General features: G+C 42.6%; 1 protein-coding gene across 5 annotated transcripts in view; it reads right to left on the reverse strand.

Moving 5' to 3' along the window:
• HIVEP1 (HIVEP zinc finger 1) overlaps nucleotides 1-21,583 on the reverse strand; it is a 142,871-nt gene that overhangs the window by 25,444 nt on the left and 95,844 nt on the right. For all 5 annotated transcript variants that reach the window (XM_081245992.1, XM_081245995.1, XM_081245993.1 and 2 more), the window contains exons 4-6: nucleotides 5,897-11,868; nucleotides 2,561-2,694; nucleotides 1,667-1,842 (exon numbers count right to left, since the gene is read on the reverse strand). In XM_081245992.1, the coding sequence (XP_081102118.1) occupies nucleotides 1,667-1,842; nucleotides 2,561-2,694; nucleotides 5,897-11,868 (6,282 nt within the window). The remainder of the gene's footprint in view (nucleotides 1-1,666; nucleotides 1,843-2,560; nucleotides 2,695-5,896; nucleotides 11,869-21,583) is intronic.

Consider the following 21,583-nt stretch of genomic DNA (forward strand, 5'->3'; position numbering starts at 1 on the left):
CTTGAGTTATTTCATTAGGATTAATACTTGATGATTCATAATATTTTTCTTTGCCAAGAAATCTCTGTAGTTTCATTTGTTTTCCATATCAAAGTTTTCCTTCCTTTCTTTGCCCTTACTTTATAAAATATCCTGATTCCTTTTCCTCCTTCTTTTGAGAAACACTTATTTCACATTATACCTGGATCCTCTTCTATTTGGTAACATCATTCTGCAACTGGTAACGTTTCATTTGTAATATTGGCCTATCACTGGTCTCCTGGTCTCACACTGGAAATTATTCAACAGACGGGACGTTTCTTAATCATAGGATCAAAACCAGTGTAAAAGCAGTAAGTTGGGTTAAAAGATCAAAGCACTTAATCCTATCAAAGCCTTCACACAAGATCAGGAAAATCATCCTGAAATGCACCCTCCATTTCCAGAAGAAGGTTCTATACCACAACCTAAGAATGACAGAATTCGGGTTCCTTCTGACTTATGATTTCTTGAAACTTTAGAAATATTCAAGGCTATCTGCAGAACAGCTTTGCTTTTTCCCCCATCATTCTTGTTTCAGGTTTTACTGGCATTTAAGGAGAGCTAATTTGAAGCTATTTAGTTGCTACATACTCTTTAAATGCCAATAAATACTGGCCAAAATATAGAATAAATTTTGCTAAAGAGTTGATCAATCTTTAAAGCAAAAACTGCAAAGACAACCAATATAATCAGAAAAAAAGCAAATGTTAACTGAAAAGGGATAAAAATAATGTAGCTCTATAAAAAAATTGATTAAATATTTTTCACAGATTTTGTCCTTTCAGACAAATAATTTTATGATTATATTGCTTTGTATTTGTGAGATTCTTACTTTCTAAAGGGTGGTATATGAAATTAAAGTCTCAAGCAAGAAATTTTTGTATAATGATTCATAAACAAGGAACCTAATGGAGAAAGCAAACGTTTTATAATAGTGTATTTATTCATTATATGTCACAGGAAATTTGTAGAGAGTAAAATTACCTTAACTACAATAAAGGCTTACAATTTAAATAAAAACATATAAAGAATACAGAAATGGTACTAAATATAATTTTAATTACTAGTTCTGAGTTCCACAAACATTAAATAGTACAAAATTTAGAAATTTTTTGAAGCTGATATTCAACAGTACTTCAGTAAAAAAGCTTCATGGGAAAGAAAAAGAAATGGTTATGCATGAGTAAAATTAGATAATAAATAATTACATTACATGAATGTAATCAGTATAACTTTACTGTAGTTATTATTTTAATTTTTTCTTTAATCTTTTAGCACTGAAACGCATCTACAATGTGATCATGAAAATTTCTTTATTCTTCTTTAGCTCCAAAGTAAGTATTTTTGAAAACGTGTTAGTCATCATGTTATACAACTCTAATTTGAGAAGTAAAAGAAAAAAGGGCAGTTGCTCCTTTTCAAATGTCATATTTATTACGTATATTCTAAAAGTGTGTAATTAAAAACTTTTTCTCAAGAGGTCTAGAAATATATAAAGAGGTAAGACTATGATGTTGACAAGATGTAATTTATATTATTCTATTTAAGCTACTGCATCCTTGGTCAAGGAATATGTAAAGTTGGGTCTTAGCTCTACTAACTCAATGCATATAATAAAGGACCATGAAGCGATGTCATCTCATACCTTTAGTCTTAAAGGAGAAGTTACAGTAAGTGCAGTGGTAGGGGCGGACATCTGTATGGGTTCGTATGTGTTTCTTTAACATACTAGGTTTCTTACAACGGATTCCGCATTCTTCACAAATGTACTTTCCTCTTCCCCTGCCTCGGACATATACATACTCTTCATTTGATTTATATCTAATTTAAAGAAAAGGAAAATGAATAGGGCAATTGGATACTATGTCTTTGAGAAAATACTGATGATTGAAATTCAACCTAAAAAATAAAACAAGGCACAGTTTTTACACTCAATAAATATAAATGTTATGCACATGTAAGTAACACAATGTTCCAGCGTTTCACATCAACACAATATTCTAATAGCTAGTTCTAATCAAACAACTTTATTCAATACCAGGTTTAATTTAAAAATAGCTCCTCTAAGTGACTGCTTTAAAAGTTTTCTTTATTGTTAAATTCAATCACAGCTATAAGTACTGAAATATTTCTGAGCTTCATTTTAACTACAGTTGGCTTTTACAATTTTTCTCACAACCGAATTCACAGAAGACATCAAACAGGCAATGATTCATCTCTTTTAGAGCAGATTTTTTCAGTTCACTCCTTATTATGAATCAACGTGAAACCCAGGCAGGGTTCACTCTGAAAACTTAGTGCTTAGCTGCCTCCTAGAACCTACAATGTTTTCTAAATAGTTGTCATTTTCTTGATCAAAATGGCATTATTTAACATCATACCTAACATGTATTTTGCCATGAAGATTCTGTTAATAAGCTGAGAAACCTTGCAACGTTTATATAAAATCGGCACTGGTAAGTCTTCATTCACATGAAAGCAAATGTACATTTAAAAAGTAAGTTTAAATGTACATTTAAGAAGGAAAATTTGTACTTGCCCTCCATCAAATATTTTAATTCTTCTTGGTTCACTTTTGATTAAGGAATTTTCTTTATCTTGCTCACTGTTAATTTCAGAGGCATCTTTATTGCTGAATTCAACTACTGTGGACTTTTGATTACCTAATGCTCTCTGAAAGGGAAAAAAAAAAGAGAGAGACACTAATTTAATAAAACTGAAAACACAAACATGCTAGTGTTTCACTTGGAAATTAAAACATGGCAGAGTACAGTGCATACGGTTAGCTTAGTGGAAGGCATTTCAAGGACATAACAGCTTTAAAGGTCATTGCTTTATCGCCTCCTTTGTCTGTCTGAATCACAGCAAACTGACACATCTTATGCTACTTTAAACTCCCACCACATTCCACTGACACCCCCAAATAAAGACTCTACAACCCTCCACCCTGGTATTCCATGAGTTTAATTTTAGGAACTTTTAAAAATAAACTAAATATTCTTTCTTATAGCTAACCAACCACTCAGACTACAGTTTAAGTATATTTGTTAAAGAGTTTATTATTTAAAGATGGAAAAGAGCTAGTTACCTCCTTATGGTATAATGTCTCATACTCCTGAAAAACATGACTTAACTCCCCTTCAACATCAGTGCAGTGTAAAGTTAGAGCCGAAGCTCCATTTCCCAGTATTTTATTCTCCCCTCCTCCCATCATTTTAAACCATAATTAGGTTTCCTCTCTATATCCACTCAAAAGTTCCTGAATACTGATAACTGTGAATTACAGGTCAGGTCAAAAGTTAGGTCTTGGCCTGATAATACTAAAATCTCTAGAAAAAAGTAGTGAACATCAGAATAATAAACAGTGTGTGCTTTTCCTACGGAAACTCTGTAGTGACGCGACCTCACGATTTTATACAACCGCACTATTTACCACCTCTTTTCTCACTCCCCAGCCTCCTCTGCTCTCACATATCCTTGTGAGGCAGCCAGCACTGGTGGATCACATCCCAGTGAGGAAGGACACGCGTAAGGTTAAGTCACTTGTCCAACGTCAAGTGCTAACAGCAAGGGCTCAAACTCCAGTCCTCTGGCCAAGCCCAACACAAGGCACAACTTTTCTGATCAAGGTCCTCTTTGTTAGAAACTTCCTTTAAAAATGACACCACCAAGTAGACAGCTATCATATTGCGATGACCTCATAACAGCAAGTGACAAGAGAGTGTGTGCATCATGGACCCAGGGGCCTATGTGGCCTCGGGAAGAATCCCCTGGGAAGGCCCTGTCCTTACACAGCCAGGCGTAAAGAACAGCTGCTGGCCTGAGTGTCTCAAAAAGGTGGTGTGAAGGGGTAACGACACTGACCCTGACATGTGCAAGTGCAACTGCCTCCTCTTTTCCTGACAAACACATCAGGTTTGGAATACACACATGCCTTTCCTTGACATTATACCTCTAACAGTAATCCTATTTCTTACCTTCTTCTCGGTACCAAATTCCCACTTATCCTTTGCTCACTTTCTTGCTATCAAATCTGACTTCTACTCACCAACAAGCTAAATGCCAAAATCTCTACTATTTCCTTAGTTTATATGCTTGACCGCTCTATACACTGTATGTTGCTGACACCTTGCTTCTCTTAGAAATGCTTTCACTTTAGCATCGACCTGTTCTCTTCCATTTTGAATGATAAATACATGCACATTTGGGTTGTGAGTTAACAGTCAACCCAGCACCGAGTCCTCCACGGCCACTTGCCCATAGAACTCATGTCTCCGGGACCTCAGCACCCTTCAGTCCAGACACCATGTTAGTCTTCATCTTTGTTTGACCTCTTGGCTTGAACAACTCTCTTTAAAATATCTTCTTCCTTGATCTGTGTGATACCACTTTCTCGTAGTCCCCCTCCTTCCTTAATGAACAATCTCTCTCATTTCCTACGTGGACTTTCTTCATCCACTCAAGCCTTTGAATAGTAGGGATCTCGGGATCCATTCCAGGCCCTTCTCTCTAAAAACCTCATTAATTGCACCTACGCACTGAACGATCTCTACACCTTCCACCCGGAACTCTCTCCCAGCTCCAAATCCAGATGTGCATTCCCCAAGGCATTTCTACCAAGGCACCTGGTACTGAAGGAGAGCCACTTTTCATAGGCACTTCAGGCACATACATACGTGAAGCGCTGTTTAAATTCTCACGCTCAAGTCTCATTTTCCATCTGACTTAGTAGATGTAGAGTCTGAGCATTTAAAAATTAAATTCTGAATGGTTTGGATGCACCCTCCTCCACTGAGAAAATATCAAAGGCTCTCTACCACCATGCATATTCTTTGGTCTTTATCTACATTTCCAACTTCAAATTACGTCAGTGTTTCAAACTTCCAACACCTTCTAGCCATGTTGGACTCCTCGGGGCTCTTTAAATGAACTAAGTTCATTCTCACTTCCACATCACTTGGCAGACTATTAAAATTTCTCACTCTTGTTTGCCTGAAAAAAAAAATCCCTACTTTTTTTTTTTCTTTTTTAAAGACTCAGCTGAAGTATCACTACTTTTGGAATATCTTCCTTGTATCCATACCTCCTCCTCAAGCTACTGACAGTGTTAGAGACTTCCTTCTTTTATTAAACTTGTAGGCACTTCTATTATAATACTGATACTGTGATATTTTCGTATTGATAAATAAATATTTATGAACCTGTATTATGTGCTTGTGAGCCTGTAGAGATCAAGAACTTAATCTATAATTCTGCATGTCCAGAGTCCAACCTAATACCCTTATCTATTTATTCTTAATCATTTAAATGATTTTCCCCATTTTATAAAGCCAACTCTAATTATAGTTTTATTCCACAAATAACCCCAAATTATCATTTTACGACCTTACTGTACAAATCCTGACCAAACCAACTTAATTATCAAGTGTACAGTTATTTTGTGAATCTTCTCTCTAGTACTAAGATGATTCTCAGAGCTACATAGGGAGAGAGCTGGGATCAGCATGGTGAGGGGAGAGTGGTCAGATCTGCATAAAACAAGGATGAATGGGTCTCTGCTTATATTTTAAAATGAAATAGAACAATCCCCAATATTCACACCTCTGTTCCCCTTCATTAGCAGGGATAAAGCATAAACACAATCTTCTCTCACCTAACAAGAAAATCAAATCTTAGAGGACTCTGGGTAACCTTTATCAGTATAACTCCCTGGGTAAACTTATCATTCTTTCTTTCAAATAACTGTACACTTAGAAAGCACAATTTGTCATTCAAAATTAAAATACAACCTCCAATCGAAATCTTTAAAGACATCCAGACATTTTGGAACTAACTTGCACAGACTATTTTTGAAGATAAATGATATTTCAAGTACCTTGCTTAAGCTGCTTTTCCATCTGCTTGAATAGACCAATAAATCTGACTTGAAATGGGTCGTTATTGCTTGACAATATAGAGATTTTCCGGTCTTCTGTTTTGAGTTCAGGAGAGAGAGAGCCACTTTGGTAGGCAAGCTGAGTGGATTTGGATCACTGGCGTTCACGGTCCAATCGGTGTAGGCCGAAGTCTTTTGGTCGTTCTGGGGCAGGTGCAGGGCTTTCTGCCTCAACAGGTAACACCACGTGAAGCTGGTTGCAGTCTTCAGACTGGGGAAGGACGGCTGCTGTGTGTCACCCGCCTTACACGTGGAAGGAGTGGGGGCTGCGGACTGACTCTGTTCTTGGATGTTCGCTTTGTCGCCTGGATTTTTAACCCCTGGTGACTTCCTTTCTTGGTTATTGTCTACATGTTCCGAAGGAGAAATTTGAGTTTTCTCTGCAGGGACAGCTAAATTTCTAACTGTCAGAGTCAGCGATGTGGCCGACGAGATGCTTTCAAATTCCTGCAGTTCTTTTATAGGTTCTATAACCACAGGCTTGGAGTGTCCTGACGACAAATTATCAGCTGGTGAAACATCAGTCAAATGCAGAGCCTCACTACTAACTTCAGGGTGAGAAAAAATATCCTGTTCCGATATCACAGCTTCAAGGGGCTCTGTAGTACAAACCTGCCTCACCAGAACAGGCTTCTTCTGCTTACCAACTTCATGAGCTCTTGAACTCAGTGCTTCCAACTGTCTACTATCTGTTGCACAGACAGCTCCATTTTCATCCTTGGCTCGCTTCTGGTGCTTTTCCATGGCAATGTCTAAACTATTTGCTGGGGATAGCATCCTTTTACTTGAAGCTGAAGATTCTTGCTGGGGGGAAAGTCTACCAACAGACATTTTCTGAGTTACAGGCAAGGATTCTGATGGAGACGAATTTTGGCCCATCTCTGAAATAACATTCTCACAGACAAGTTCTCCCTCTGGGTTTGGCAAAGCATTCCGGTGATCGTATTGCGATTTTGGCACGGAATTTTGTTCTTCGCTGATTGGCACCATACTGCGATTAGCCTGGCAAATCGGCTGACTGGATAGATCTTGGGTCACTAGGATCTGCGGCAGAGCTGTGGCCGTGGTGAAACAGTACGCTGGGACCCGACTCTGCAGGTGCAAGGGCAGCGCCAAGGATGCTGGCACCTTTAGCCCCTGACTGCCGAGAGGCCCGACCTTCAGTGGTGGCAGAGGACACGAATTAGACGTGGCTTCTACTAACTTGGCTGGTAATGTCAACGAGGTCGCACGATGGGTGGCCCCAGCTGGGTCTGAAAGAACTTGCTTTGGCAGAGGATGTACAGGGTTAGAAGCGCAAGGCTGGGTCGAAGGGACCACCTGACACTGAAGTTGGTACTTGGGAGCAAAGCAATCCTCACTTTTAGAAGATACATGTCCACCGGGGCTTGCATCTGGTTTGACACTCTGTGTAGACACCTGCGGAGACATCTGTGTGTCTGGGAGGGTAAGGGGTGTGTGGATTTGGTCTAACAAATGGATACCAAGAAGCTGTTGAACAGGAAAGATGTTTGGAGAGTTGGAACTCAGAGTTTCTGCTCGCAGATCCTTAATCTGAGTCTGGGAGTGCAAAGTATTTGCAGGAAACTCAGGTGAAGGTGCATGAGTGAGCTGAGGCCCCTGAAATGGCACTGTGTTCACACCAGGACGAGTGATAGTCTGGAAAGAGGATGGGTTCCCAGGAGATAGATGACTCTCCGGAGTGATGTTCAAAGAGATCTGCCGTATCAGTGGGCCTCTTCGTCTTTCCAAGAGAGGCACGTGCCCGGCAACCCCCATGCCAGAAGGGGATGTCGGAGGCTGCAATTCAGCAAGCAGTGCTGGCTGAGGTGGAGTAATGCTTCCACTGTCGAATGATTTACTTCTGAAATCAGAGACCTCCATCGACACTTGCAGGCAGTGAATCTGTTCCGATGCAGCGCGCCTCATTTCCCGGTGGCTCCCAGGAACGTTCAGGGTGTTAGAGCCAGGTGGAATCAGGAGAAACTCCGCTTTATTCGGAAAATCGATTTTGGGGGAGGCCTCAGTCTTAGAAACGTCCTCTACGTCTAAGGAAGCAGAGAAACTCGAAGTGTGAGATAAACTACTCTCCCTGCTTAGACTCCTGGAGAGAGTGGAGTCCAAGCTTGACTCGGTTGAGGAGTGCTCGATCTCGGCAAGACGGAGCCTCTTCTTTTTGGGCGGCAGTTTCTCTGTTGGCAGTTTGGACAAGGTTTCGCTCCGCTGAGGCCAACTGAACTTCTCAGACTTCTCCTGATCGTGGCCTTGGCCTTCCAGGTCCCGATCTGGCTCTTCTGTGACCAGGATTTCTGGGACTTGGATGTTGTGCTGCCGAACGAGTCTTGAGGGCTGTCCTAACACGTGTCGCTCACCTGAGATCTTTCTGGAACTTTCCTGAAGGTCCCCTCTCAGAGCATCAGACAGTGCAGGCTCGGTGGGCTGAGACGTGTTCTGGGGCAGGCGGCCTTCCTCTTGGGAAATCCCTCTTATGTGCAGAGACCCGGGCTTCCCCGTTCTCAGCTCCTGGAAAGAAACGGGGGAAGCGCCTTCACGAGACTCCAGCTTGTCCAGCGCACTGGGTCTGCTCAGGGAGTTCGTGTGCTGGATGACGGAGATGCCGGCCCCATGTCTCTTGGGCTCAGTCCTGTCCTGGGCAACCGAGCTCATGTGCTCTTCCACGACGACGGAGCACGGCTTCGGGTCTGGGGGCTGTTCGGGGCCTCTGGCCATGAGCTGAATCGGGGAGGTCTGCAGCTGGATATTTCTAGGCGGCTGGTCACCAGTTATGGCAGCGTTCTGCTGAGACAAACTGGGAACCGAGCCCATAGCGCTCTGAAACCGGAGGCCCTCGGAGCTCTGGGGAGAAGCTCCACTTTCGTTTTGCTGAAGTTCGTCGTCATCTCCGACACTTTTCATTTTTCTCCTTTTTCGTATCTGGGGCGTCTGCTCCCAGACCCCGGTGGCACTGGTGACCCTGTAGTGCAGAATGGGAGGCTGTGCACCGCTGGGCACTGGGCTGTGCTCAGGGTCCCTCAGAGCTACCTTGGTTTTTGGTCCGTGCAACTCTGAACAGTAAAATTTCTTATGATTTTCAAAATTTTCCAGTTTCCTATACCTGTTTCTACAGGTCTCACACTCAAACATGGTCCCTCGCCCCTGATGAGACTTCTTCTTTTCCAAGTGTGAACCCGGGGCTGGGGGCTTGCTTCTTGCTGCTGCGGTCTCACCAGCGGGGCTGCCTCCATGATGGCTCTCGTCCAAGGACTGCCCGGCACCGAGAACATGATTTTCATTTGCTGAAGAGTCTTCTACTGCTGCTTGTCTGACAAGAGTGCGGGGATGCCCATTTTGGGGCACAGAAGTGTTAGGCCCTGGTACAAAGACATCGTCGTAGAAAGCACCAATTTTGTCGTCAAAGGACTGACTTCCTCTCAGTGGGTGTGGGGGAGGGATGATGCTCGCAGGGACTGCTGAGTACCCTGTGGTAGGCATAGAATTACTTCTGGTGATGGGCAGACAGTCGAGGGAAGGTACAGAGAGAAGAAACACCTGCTTTGATTTCTCTGTGGGAGTGAAAGGGGACTTTGGTATATCAGAGCTTGAACTTGTTCTCCGTCCCATTGGTTTTAAATCAAACTGGAAAGAATCCTTAAATATGTACGATTTGGGGGAATCGATGCTTCCCCGTCGTGAGAGAGAGGTTCTCCGTGGCTTTACACTATCCAGTTGCTTGTCATCTACCAAGGCTTCGTTGTCTGAGATAAGCTTTGATATCCGTTCCTCAAGCGTTTTTGTCGCCAAAGGTGGGCGCATCTGACCTGGGAGGAGTGACGCTTTGTCACCTGCTGGAAGAGCCGAAGCTGCTGGTGTGTTGACACGAGGTGCAGAGGACCCATTATTCTTGTTAGAGTCCTGCTCCGGGGCGGGGAACGTTCTGGCAAAGGGCGTCGGTGGACTCACTGCTTGGTCGGCACTTTCAGAACGTGAAAAGTAACCAGAATCCGTACTTCCTAAACTGCGAGGACTCAGGAGGAGTTTTCCTTGCTGCTCTTGGGAGTCATCGGTGGCCTGCTGCCTTTGTAGCTGGGCATGTACCGTTCCCAAGTGAGATTCTTGTTTTCCCTCCGGCTGACTCACGTCGCCCTTCTGATGGCACTTCTCATCCATCTCCAGGGAGGACGCCCAGGCTGAGCGGGACAGTCTACCGGTTACCTGAAGGTCTTTCTGCTTCTGTGCCCTAGAAGGTTCAGGCTTGGAATCCGTAACCTTCGGGCTCTCAGCTCTTAAAGGGGACACACCGATGGGGTGGACCACAACCTTTGGTAACTCTGTCACAGCCTGGGGTTCTGAAGATCTGTCCTGTAGTGAAAAGTCACCTACCACAGGATCTGGATTGCTGGGAATGGAACCCAATTTTGGTAAAGCTTCTGAGCTGGATACCATTTTCATTATCTGCACAGGCTGCAGGTCCATGGAGCCCGGGTCGTTCTGCCTGTCGTCAGCAGCGCCCTCCTCTTCACTCTCCCCACTATCTTCCACATCTGAATGGATACTAAGTGCTTTGGGGGATTCGTGAGACATGAACAAGCCACCAGCATCTGGCTGCAAGACGAGACCCAGTTTGATAGTATGTGCATGGGATTTTTTGTGCTTGTAGAGGTTACTTTTAGTCTTAAATGAAAACCCGCAGGTCACGCAGGGATAGGGTCGCTCTCCAGTGTGGGAGCGGATGTGCTTTAAAAGCACACTGGGCTTTGCACAAGCTCGATTGCAATACTCACAGATGTATTTTCCTTGTTTTTTTGGCTTCTGATCTTTCAGAAGAAGACTGCACATTTGTTCCACGCTGTGATTAACGACAGAGGCCACAGGAGTTGAGTTGTACATTGGCGTGGGAGGTGACCGCGTGGAAAGGGCGGGGCTCACTGACAGCGGCAAGGCAGCATCCACTTGCTGGTTTGGAGGAGAAACCTGAGTTCTACTGGAGGGTGAAGTCACACCTACGGAGGACATAACTGCTGCGTTACAGACGTGTTCAAGTTGGGCGTTCTCCTGATTCTGCAGACTCGTGAGTGATCTGGCGAAACCCGAACACGCTGGTAGCTGCTGATTTTGTTGGCCAGGTTTAGAAACAGGGTGTTCGCGTGGATTATATGAAGGAGAAACGGCCTGAAGTGCTGCTTGGTTGTTCTTCTGAGCGGCAGACACGTGCCCGGCGTATGAGGTCCGAGGAGGCAGCTGTGATTGGGCGGCCGGTTCTTGCGGGGTCGGATCGGGGGCATCCATCGGGCTATTGTTCAGGTGAGAAGGGGGTCGTACAGTTTTATTTGGTCTCAGTTTTTCACTCTTAACCGCACAAGAGGAGCCCTTTTGCGACAAGGTGCTCAGTTCTGGCTCCATGGCCTTCAGTAAGACATCGAACGCGGTGTTTGCATACGAGGAGGGCGGGGGGCTGCAGTGAGAGGAGATACATTCATGGTGGTCAGTCCTGCTTTTACTGGACAGAGAACTGGAGTCACATTTTCCCTCGGGGACACCAGGCTTGGTGGGGTCAGAGCCTTCCGACCTCCACCGGCGCGGCTCGGATGGGTGCTGCAGAAACGAGGGCTTCTTCGGGGAGACAGACTCTTGCAATTTAGAGGACTCGGCAATTATCCCAGGGGTTTCTCCATTGTGTTTGGTAAACTGCTTCCCATTTTTTACAGGACTGTGATTCTGCTTCTTGTGGGACTCCACCGCACTCTGAAGAATGGCAAAAGATGACTCTTCTGTATTTTGTTTGTGTTTTGCCTGAAGAGGATTTCTCAGTGGGGATTTTGGTATTTTTTTCAGGTGATTCTCGGCTACAATCTTTTTTCGTTTCACACCTTTAAGTGATTCTGAAGTTCCTTTAATACCAGCCTCTAAGATTTCTGTTCAAAAAAGAAAAATGAAAACCAATTGGTAAAATGGGATGTACACCAACTATGATTTTTTTAGATTAACATTACGATCACAAGGGTGTTATGACAACTGAAGAAGGCAACTTAAAGGAAAGCCAGTTTGGATAAAACTGCATTCCTACATTCTGGCAATATTAAGAATGCTGGCCATCAACATCTGTTGAAACAATCATGCGAAGACCTTAGTGCACATTTCTAGAACGCTGTGTTCCTTTCTTGACCCCCTATCTCGCCACAGTCCTGGAACCTGATGTTTCAAAACTAAATTATCCTCCCCCTTCACCCTTGCAGCTGAGGACCCTACACAATAGTCTTAAGAGAGCTGGCCCGCAAAGAAGAAAATTCAACCTTTTAATGCTGGGTATTTGTCTTATCACATTTAGTATCTTTTAAAGCAAACTTCTCAGCAAGTTTCTACATAACAGTATTGCTCCACAATAGGCAATACTGATATTCTTATGAGAACAAAGGTTACTATACGATAATTTTTAGACACAGATACCTCAGATGATCATGGGATATTCACTGATAGAACCGTGAAGAATTGCTAATATAACAGTTATATCAAAAACAGAAAAATATGAAAGTAAAATAATACACTTACTTGTGGTTCTTCACCAACAAAATTTTAAAGTCATAATGTTGTAATGGCCCTTAGTTTTAAAATAAAAATCACCATTTTAATTGAACAAAATATTCAATGGCTATGTTTCTTTGCCACTAATGATAGGTGAGTAGGTAGACAGAACCTATAACAGGACAGAAGAGATGAAACCGCCTCCTTTCTTGCTGTGTTGAAATAAATCACCATTTAAATGGCATCAACCACCACAATCTCTGTCAAGTATTGTATTTTTGAGCAATAACTGCTTGCCATAATTTCGTTTGTTTCGATTTGTTGGATCCTCGGGCACGTAAACAAAAATTATTCAAGCTTATATTACTTACTTGTAGAAAAGCCAAATACTCTAATTCCTCATTATTTTCAAATAGCTCTTAAAATGTACCTATTAAAAATTCATATTAGACCAAAATGTCTATACCAAAGTAACCGCTTTGCATTAACAGAAGAATTTACATAAAATAAAATATTCTGGTCATCTTGTGACATCAGTTTATGTGCTTTCATGTATTAATTTAATGAAAAAAATTGCATACTAATCCACTAAAGATACATTTACCCACCATAATCAGAAGGGCAAATAAAAGGGTGGGGGTGGTGGTGTCTCATGATGAAACTATTTGAGCTAAAGAAAAATAGAAAAAAAAGTATCATATTGTTGATACCTCTACAAAATGATGTTGAGCAAACCTTTTTTATTCTTCAACCCACTCATTTATAAAATGATGTTTCCCCAGTGGTTCTCCCTCTTCAGGATGAATGCAATAAAGTCAGTGATGTACTTTATGCCTCTCGTTAACCATACAAGCAAGCAGGCGAAACGAAAAATGATGATCAGCATCTCGGGTGCGTAGTTTCCCTACTCACTTCCCGGGAGCTTGGGGGTGGGTTGAAACAAAAGTGAGAGCCACGAGGCTGTTAAAATAAATACAAAAGCAGAGCCCAGCAGCCACCTGGAGGAATGGCAGTTCCCAACTCAGGCAACTGTGAGAGCAGAAGCACAAGAGATTTTTTAAAAACCTGCCCATGCCAAGCCCAACCAAAACCCTATGCAACCAGAGCCTTGGGTGGGATAGATAGGTTTATTTTGTTATGTTTTACATACTTTCCGTAATAAGATTTTATTTTTAGGTAAAGTTAGGTGTAAAAAAAAAAAAAATTAAACAACGGCTTACACTCCAAAGAAAAAAATGCAAAAATTCAATCCACAGCTAAAACCAGAAATACCACATTACATTTTAAAGGGAACATTCTATGTATTTGTTTTCGTTTTAGGAAGTACAATTCAACTTTGTACTTAAAGAAAATGAAGCTGAAGTGAAAAGGAAGAAATGACTTAAGATCCCTATTTCTTTATAGACGTAATTCCTCTAAAGTTAAGAATTTGAAAAAACATATTTTAAACAGATTTTACGAACCATGTTTTAATTTTAGATGAAGACGGACTCATCTCTCTTTGATGAATGTTTATAACACTTACATTCTATTTGCATAGTTGTTTACTCTTCGTTCTCTATTTGAATTTTAAGACCTGGTGCTAATATACGATTTCTTTCCTTCAAAACTTTGCACACTCCTTTGCTTTCTGGCAATGAAGCTTGTAAAGAGAAGCCTGCTGCCAGCCTGACTGGTCGTTTCTCCTCCTTGAGGTGACTTGCCTTTTTTCTGCCAGCATACCTGCAAAAACCTTTATTTTCAAAGTCTAATAACATGACTAGTAGTCAGCTCAGAGTTAACCACTGTACAACGTTCCACTTTTTTTCCTGGAACACAATGACCTCTAAAAGGAAATTCATTTAGTTTATTTCAGAAATTTTTTCTTATGTTATTTCTTCAAATACATTTTCTGGCCAATTTTTTTTCTTTGGGGTTGGCTCTTTTACTTTACTGACATCAATTGTCTTTACAGGGTTTCCCTGGTGGCGCAGTGGTTAAGAATCCACCTGCCAATGCAGGGGACACGGGTTCGAGCCCTGGTCTGGGAAGATGCCACATGCCACGGAGCAATTAAGCCCGCACACCTAGAGCCCAGTAGCCCCCACTCGCTGCAACTAGAGAAAGACTGCGTGCAGCAACGGAGACCCAACGCAGCCAAAAAAAATGACCTTTGTGCAGGACCACCCTTATGGTGAGCTAAATCTCTTCAATCTTTTTGTTTTTCTCCTTCACTCTTTCTAGAATTATCTAAAGCTTCTTCCCTTACATCAGTAATGTGATTTTCAGGCCATTAAATTCCTTGCTGTTTCAAATTCGTTTATTAGTTTTGGACGGACATTGCTCTGTTCTCATTTTGTTCCCTAAGTTCCGTGTTGCCCATATCATCTCCTTTTACCGTCTCATATTATATTTGAACTGTTGCTTTAATAAATTTATGTTCTGATTAAGTTCATTGCCTAAAAAAAAGCTTCTGTTTCTGAGGTAATATTTCCTTTAAGGCTGAGTTTTTGGTCTGTCTTTTCACGTTCTCTCTGCTTTTCTATTGCCTGAGATCATGGGGAATCACAGGGAGTGGTATTCAATGGAGAATATGTTCCCAACAGTGTTTGTCTGAGTTGTGTCCACTCTTCTAAGATTTGTTGGATCTCCTTTTCCAGGGTTCACTCCCCTCGTTCAAGGGATAACGTCCATTCCACCATGGGTGGTTGGAAGGGGATGACCTTCGATGCTGGATTGCTCTCTACAGGCAAGGAGCTTGTTGCTGCTGTTGCTGCTATCAGGAGGGGAGAGGGTGGTGGAGCGGATGAGACAGATGTGAAGAGGGAAGTTACCAGGCACACCTGAGGTGAATCCCACATTATCATTCTAGAGGTGGCATTAAGCAAGTTGCATGTGATTGTTACCCTCCATCCCTTGGCTGGAGTGCACAGAGGGAATGGCTAAGCCTTCTGGCTAGGAATCAGAGATACAAGCCTCCTCTTGGGAACCCATGCCCTGAAGTGTGAGGTAGCAGACCCTCGGGTCTTGGAGAATCATACACTCAGGATCGTGTTTTCAACTCAACTTAATCTTGATTAATTTCAAACCTATCGAAGCGTGACTGGAGTTATTTTCTCCCGCCCCCTTACGTCCAGGAAAGAATGTAATAATCAAACATTGTGGCTATGTCGACAACATACAGTATACAGTTACCATAGGCCACGGAGTTAAGAGAGGGTATAGACCAGAATGGGTCGAAGCAGAAACACAGCTTGGGGTGGGAGATGGGAGGGGAGCAGCTCTTTACCATCAATGCTTAGGTTTTTCAATACTTTTAATGGCAATTTGTTATTTTGGTAGACTAACATGAAAATAAATTAGAGGAAGCAGAAAGAAAGACCATGAGACAGTGGTGGAAGGCGTACAAGGATGATGCCTTTGTTATACGCTCATTCTCCCACCTCCCAGTGCACAGGCCTTCCCTCTGCCTCACGGTACAAACGCTGCTTTATAGTTATCACCATATGATTCCAGAGCTGCTGCTTTTTACCAACACTAGGGCTGGACATCCTTGAGGGCACATAACCCTCTGTGTGAATGATGAAGCACAACCCTCTTTCCTTACACAGTGAGAATGCACACTCAGATCAGGCAGTGGGTGGAAAGGCTCAAAATCAAGGTCGACCAACTGCTGAAAATTATATTCTGGTCAGCATGCTACTGGAAATGGCTGACAATCAGGCAGAAATTCTGAGGCATCAACAGGTCAGAAATCCAAATAGGAATTCATTTAAAAGACACAAATTGCACTTAGAAGAGGGACCAAAATTGGCAGCATAGCCACTGTCAGAATCCCTGACTTGTTGGGCTTTATAAACAAGCCAGCTCTCCATCAATTAGGAGGTCGAGAACAGCTTGGAGAGATTGCAGAGGCCACTTGACTGGAAAAAGGTGAATGGTTAGGGAAATAGGAGCTAAAGTATGACAAAGGATATTCTCACATTTGGATATTCTAACAGTGTGTTTAAAACCCTGCCTTGACTGAAGGTGAATCTCTTTTTCCAATTGACTCCAAGACACATCAGTGTGAAAAACTTCAGATCTCTCTTAGGTCTTGGGGACACAAGGACCACCTGTTTTCTAACAATTGATGGCATACTGTGTCAGAGAATCAAGAGATCAGAGGTAGGGGGACCATTTAGAAGGCCTTTCAGTCGTTCATGCAAGAGTTAAAATGCTACCGTGAACTCATGTAGTGACAATGGGCCTCTTAGCTGATTCAAAGCAAGAAAGCCTGAGAAAGGTTTGCCAAAGATTCTGCTGAGGTTTCCTGTCTCTCTGGGAGGACTGAGCTAGCTTGGGAGGGGAAAAAAAATCAACTCACTTCCCATTCCACTAAATCTCAAACTCAATATCCATGTGTAAAATTATAAATTGTAGCTGCAGACCCTGGATTAGATTTTCAACAGGAAATGGTTAGGCTAGTTATGGCAGAGGCACTTAACATAACATTATACATCCATTTGAAATAATTACAAGGATTACACAGCAATATGAAAATTATGATATATTAAATATATATGCATATTCTTTTCTTTACCTAGAGAGAAGTCTGGGCTAGAGGCATAGATCTGGGAGTACGTAGTGAGTGCTGTTTTTATAAAAGTACAGAAATGATAAGCCACAGAGAATATACAGTAGAGAGAAGTCTGGCATCAGAAGCTTAGGTGATCCCTATATTTAAGGGTGAGCTAGAAACGACAAGAAACAGGGAGTAATAAGAAACATAAGACAAAATATGTGACAGTGAAGTGCTCAGGAAGCCAGGGTTTAGAGACTTACAATAAGGAAGATGTGGGTAACAGTGTTAAGTATCACATTCAGATAAACAGGACTAGACACGAGGCTGCTGGGCTTGGGGGGCTGTTATCTCAGAGCAGTCGTCACTTGGGCCTGGGGGGTAAAAACCATATCACAAAAGGGCAAGGAGTGAGGGAGGGCCTGGGGAAGAGCAGGGCAAGCAAATACAGACCACGTTCTGGGAATTTGGCTGTGAAGGGAGAGAGAAAGGCAGGATGCCAGTACCAGAGGAGAGGAGGTTACAGCAAGGTTTCTGTAGGATAAGGGGTGTTGAGTGTGCTTATAAACAGGAAGTAAAAGTGAGCAGAGAGAAAGAGACTGAAAATGCAAGACAGATAACAAATAAATTAATGTGCAATGAAGAACCACACTAGAAGTATAGCAGCCAGGGACCGACCATGTAAGATATGGGAACAACTAATTGCACTTAGCAAGCGACAGAAAGCCACAGCCATCTCCAAGTTCTTCCCATTCCTCACGGAATGGAATTCAAACATCTAACTTGGCCAAAAGACAGCGTGGTCCTCTACCCAGCTTCCCAAGCCCCCTCCACACCGTCTCCCTCTCCTCACTATGCTTCAGCCGTGGTGGGTGAACTCTGACGCCTCAACAGGCCTGTCTCCTTCCTGCCCCTGGGAACTTGGACTCGCCATCTCTTGAAAAGCCTTCCCTGCTCTCAACTCTAAATGCCGGGATAGAGGGCTTCCCTGGTGGCGCAGTGGTTGAGAGTCCGCCTGCCGGTGCAGGGGATACGGGTTCGTGCCCCGGTCTGGGAAGATCCCACGTGCCGCGGAGCGGCTGAGCCCGTGAGCCATGGCTGCTGAGCCTGCGCATCCGGAGCCTGCGCTCCGCAACGGGAGAGGCCACAACAGTGAGAGGCCCGCGTACCGCAAAAAAATAAAAAAATAAAAAAATAAATGCCGGGATCACTTTCAACCTTTAAATCCTAACATCAGTGTTACCTCCTGTCTACCTGCTACATTAGTTGCCCCATATTGCCCAAACCCTGTTTATTTTTCATAATTATGATCACAATATGAAATACCCTATTTATCTACTTATATGTTTTGTCTACCTTCTGATTAGAATATAAGACTTATAAGATCTTATGTTTACTATTCATCCCTACACATCCAGCCCTTAACTGATGTTAAAAAAATATTTGCTAATGAAAGAATTCTCTGAGTAAGAGAAAATACGGGCTGAATTTAATATCAGGCAACCTATTGATATACTTCACCACATCAGGAAGAATAAATGAGAAACTCACATGACCACTCTGAATAAGGGTGAATGATATTTAATAAAATTCAACATCCATTCTTGCCTGAGGATATAGAAACTCGAAAAGCATTGCCCTGACCCAAACAGTAAGAAAAAGCCAGAAATATCACAAAAATCAGAACTTCTCTTGAGTTCACCATAAAGCATAATCACAAGGCAACCAAACAGCGTGAACTCCACAGAGGGATGTGTGGACCAGCTCCACTGGGGCAAGCAGAGAGGAGAATGTGGAGGAAGACATGCCAGCCTCGCGAACGAGTGAGAAAGCATCACCCCAAATTGCAACAAACTGCTGGAGGCTGAGCGTGGGGTGGATAGGCCTGGCCTTGGACACAGGGGGCTTCACACGCACACCCAGGATCTGTTCTGTAGGCCTCCCCCAGGTACTCATGACGGGCACGCGGGAGGGGCTCAGCTGCCACTGCAGAAAAGGTGCCAAGCCCCAGGCCCTGCCTGAACGCTTCTCTGATGTGGAGAAAAAGCCTGAAGGCTTAAGCTGCTGGGAAAAGAGCAGCAGCTTTGGGTAAAACACACTGTGACTTGGGGGAGAGCAGATGAGGAAACCTCTATCCGAGGGGAGGTAGGAAACTGCCCTGGGACCAAAATCCCATTCCAGTACAATGAGAGGTCTGCTACCCTGGGAGAACAGCAGGGAACACGGAACTGCCTCCGACTGAGGCTGCACCAGGATAAAGAGCAGTCCTCACCTGCCCGACCAAAGCCTTGCACAGCGCTCTACTGTGAGCAGAGGGGCAAGGAGGGGGAGACTCCATATCCCAGCATTGCTATAAGCACAGGGAAAGGGCAGGCCACTGCTAGAAGAACTGGAGGCCAGCATGGTACACTGAAGATAAACACAGTGGACCAAAATCCTAACGCAGCCCCACTCCTGAGCAGGTTGCCTCAACTCCCCACCTGATGACCTGACAGAAGAGCAGTGCCCATTTCCAGCCATTAAAAACTACTGAACTCACTATCTACTGCGAGGCACGCACTTTCCAAAATTCAATAAAAAGTTAAGATACGTGCACTATCAACGCACTGTCAAAAGACAGAGCAACCAAAAGAACCAGACTCAGAGATGATCCAGATGTCAGAACTCTCAGACGGGGAAGTTTAAATAACTATAATTAATACGTTAAAATATCCATGGAAAACGTTGACAACATACACTCACTAATGGGAATGTAAACAGAGTGGGAGGGTCAAACAAAAACGCTGGAAATAAGACAAAGTAATAGAGATAAAGAAAGCCTCTGATTGGCTCATTAACAGACTCAACAAAACTAAGGAATAAGTAAACTTACAGATAGGCCAATAAACATAAACCAAACAGGACACAAAGAAGAAAAGTAACATGGCGGGGGAAAAACAAGAACAATACATCGAAGAGCCACAGGACAATATCAAATGGTCTCATGTATAACTGGAATCACAGGAGGAGAAGAAAGAACAAACAGGGAGGTAGAAATATGTGAGAAATAGTGGCCAAGAATTTTCCAAAAATAAACAAGAAACCATAGATCCAAAGAGCTTAGAGAACCCCCATGGAATGAATAAGAATAAGAAAGATTAAGAATGAGGAAAGAAGGTGGAAAAAAAACAAAAAAGCAATAAAAGTTTAAAAAAAAAAAGAAAAAAAGGAGAAAAACCACCTAGACAAATCATATTCGAACTGCTGAAAACTAAAGGTAAAGAGAAAAGCTGGGTAAAGGCACCCAGAGGGTAGAAAAATAATACAAAGAATCAAAGATAAAAATTAAAGCCAAATTCTCAACAGAAACTATGGAGTGACATTTTAACACTACTGAAAGAAAAAATAAACTGCCAACCCAGAAGTCTACATCAAAAAATAATAGCTTTCAAAAGATGAAGGCAAAGCAGAGACTTTTTTGGGGAAAAACAAAAGCTGAGATCATTCACTACCAGCAGACCTGTACTGAAAGGTTAAAACTTTAATGTGGAGCTATACATATAAATAAAGAGCTCTGAAAATGATAAAAATGAAAGGAAATTTTAAAAAGAATTTTAAAAATGTTATCGCTTTAAAATATAATGCCACGTAAACTTGTAGTGCACAATACAGTAGTTTGGTAGGCAAAATAATGGCTCTGTAAAAGTCCACCCTAATTCCAGGGACCTGAGAATAAGCCCCTTTACGTGGCAAAGGGGACTTTGCAGGTGTGACAAGGTTAAGGTACTAAAATGGGGAGACCATCCTGGATTATCAGAGGACCCCTTCAAACTTAGTCAATTGACAGAAGGGGCAAGAAAGAGATTTAAAGTATGAGAGACTTGACCTGCCATTTCTAGCTTTGAAGATGGAGGAGGGGAACCAGGATCCAAAGAACACAGGTGAACTCAAGAGGCTGGGAATGGCTTTGAACTGAGAGGAGGAACTCAGGCGCACACAAGGATTTAATTCTGCTTAATGAGCAAGGAAACAGATTCTCCCCTAGAGCCTCCAGAAAGAAACATGGTCCTGCTGACATCTTGATTGCAGCCCAGTGAGACCATGTCAGGCTTCTGACCTACAGAACTATAAGATAAGAAGTGTTTCTTGAACTGCTAAGCTTATGGTAATTAGTTAGACAGCAATAGAAAATTATCATAGGGGGCCACTGGCCACATATGACTATTTAAACTTAAAAACAAAGTCTGTTGCTCAAAAAAAGAACTTTCTATGTTCTCTGACCACAACAAAATTAAATGAGAAATAAACAGCCGAAAGACATCAGGAAAATCCCCAAATATTTGGAAGTTGAACAACATATTTCCAAATAGCCTAGGGGTTAAAGAGGAAGTCATAGGGGAATTAGAAAAATCAAAACAAACCTTCAGAGCACTAGGAAAACATGATAAAGAATATTTATCACGCCAATGATAGGCAATACTCAAAATCAAACACGAGAGAAATCCCTAAAGTCTGGGACAACTAAAAGATTCTTGTAATAATCTCTATGATTTTTAATCATGTCTCCAAATGATCTAGCTAATACAATA

The sequence above is a fragment of the Mesoplodon bidens genome (assembly GCF_964165515.1).
Source record: "Mesoplodon bidens genome assembly, chromosome: 10".
Lineage (NCBI taxonomy): Eukaryota > Metazoa > Chordata > Mammalia > Artiodactyla > Ziphiidae > Mesoplodon > Mesoplodon bidens.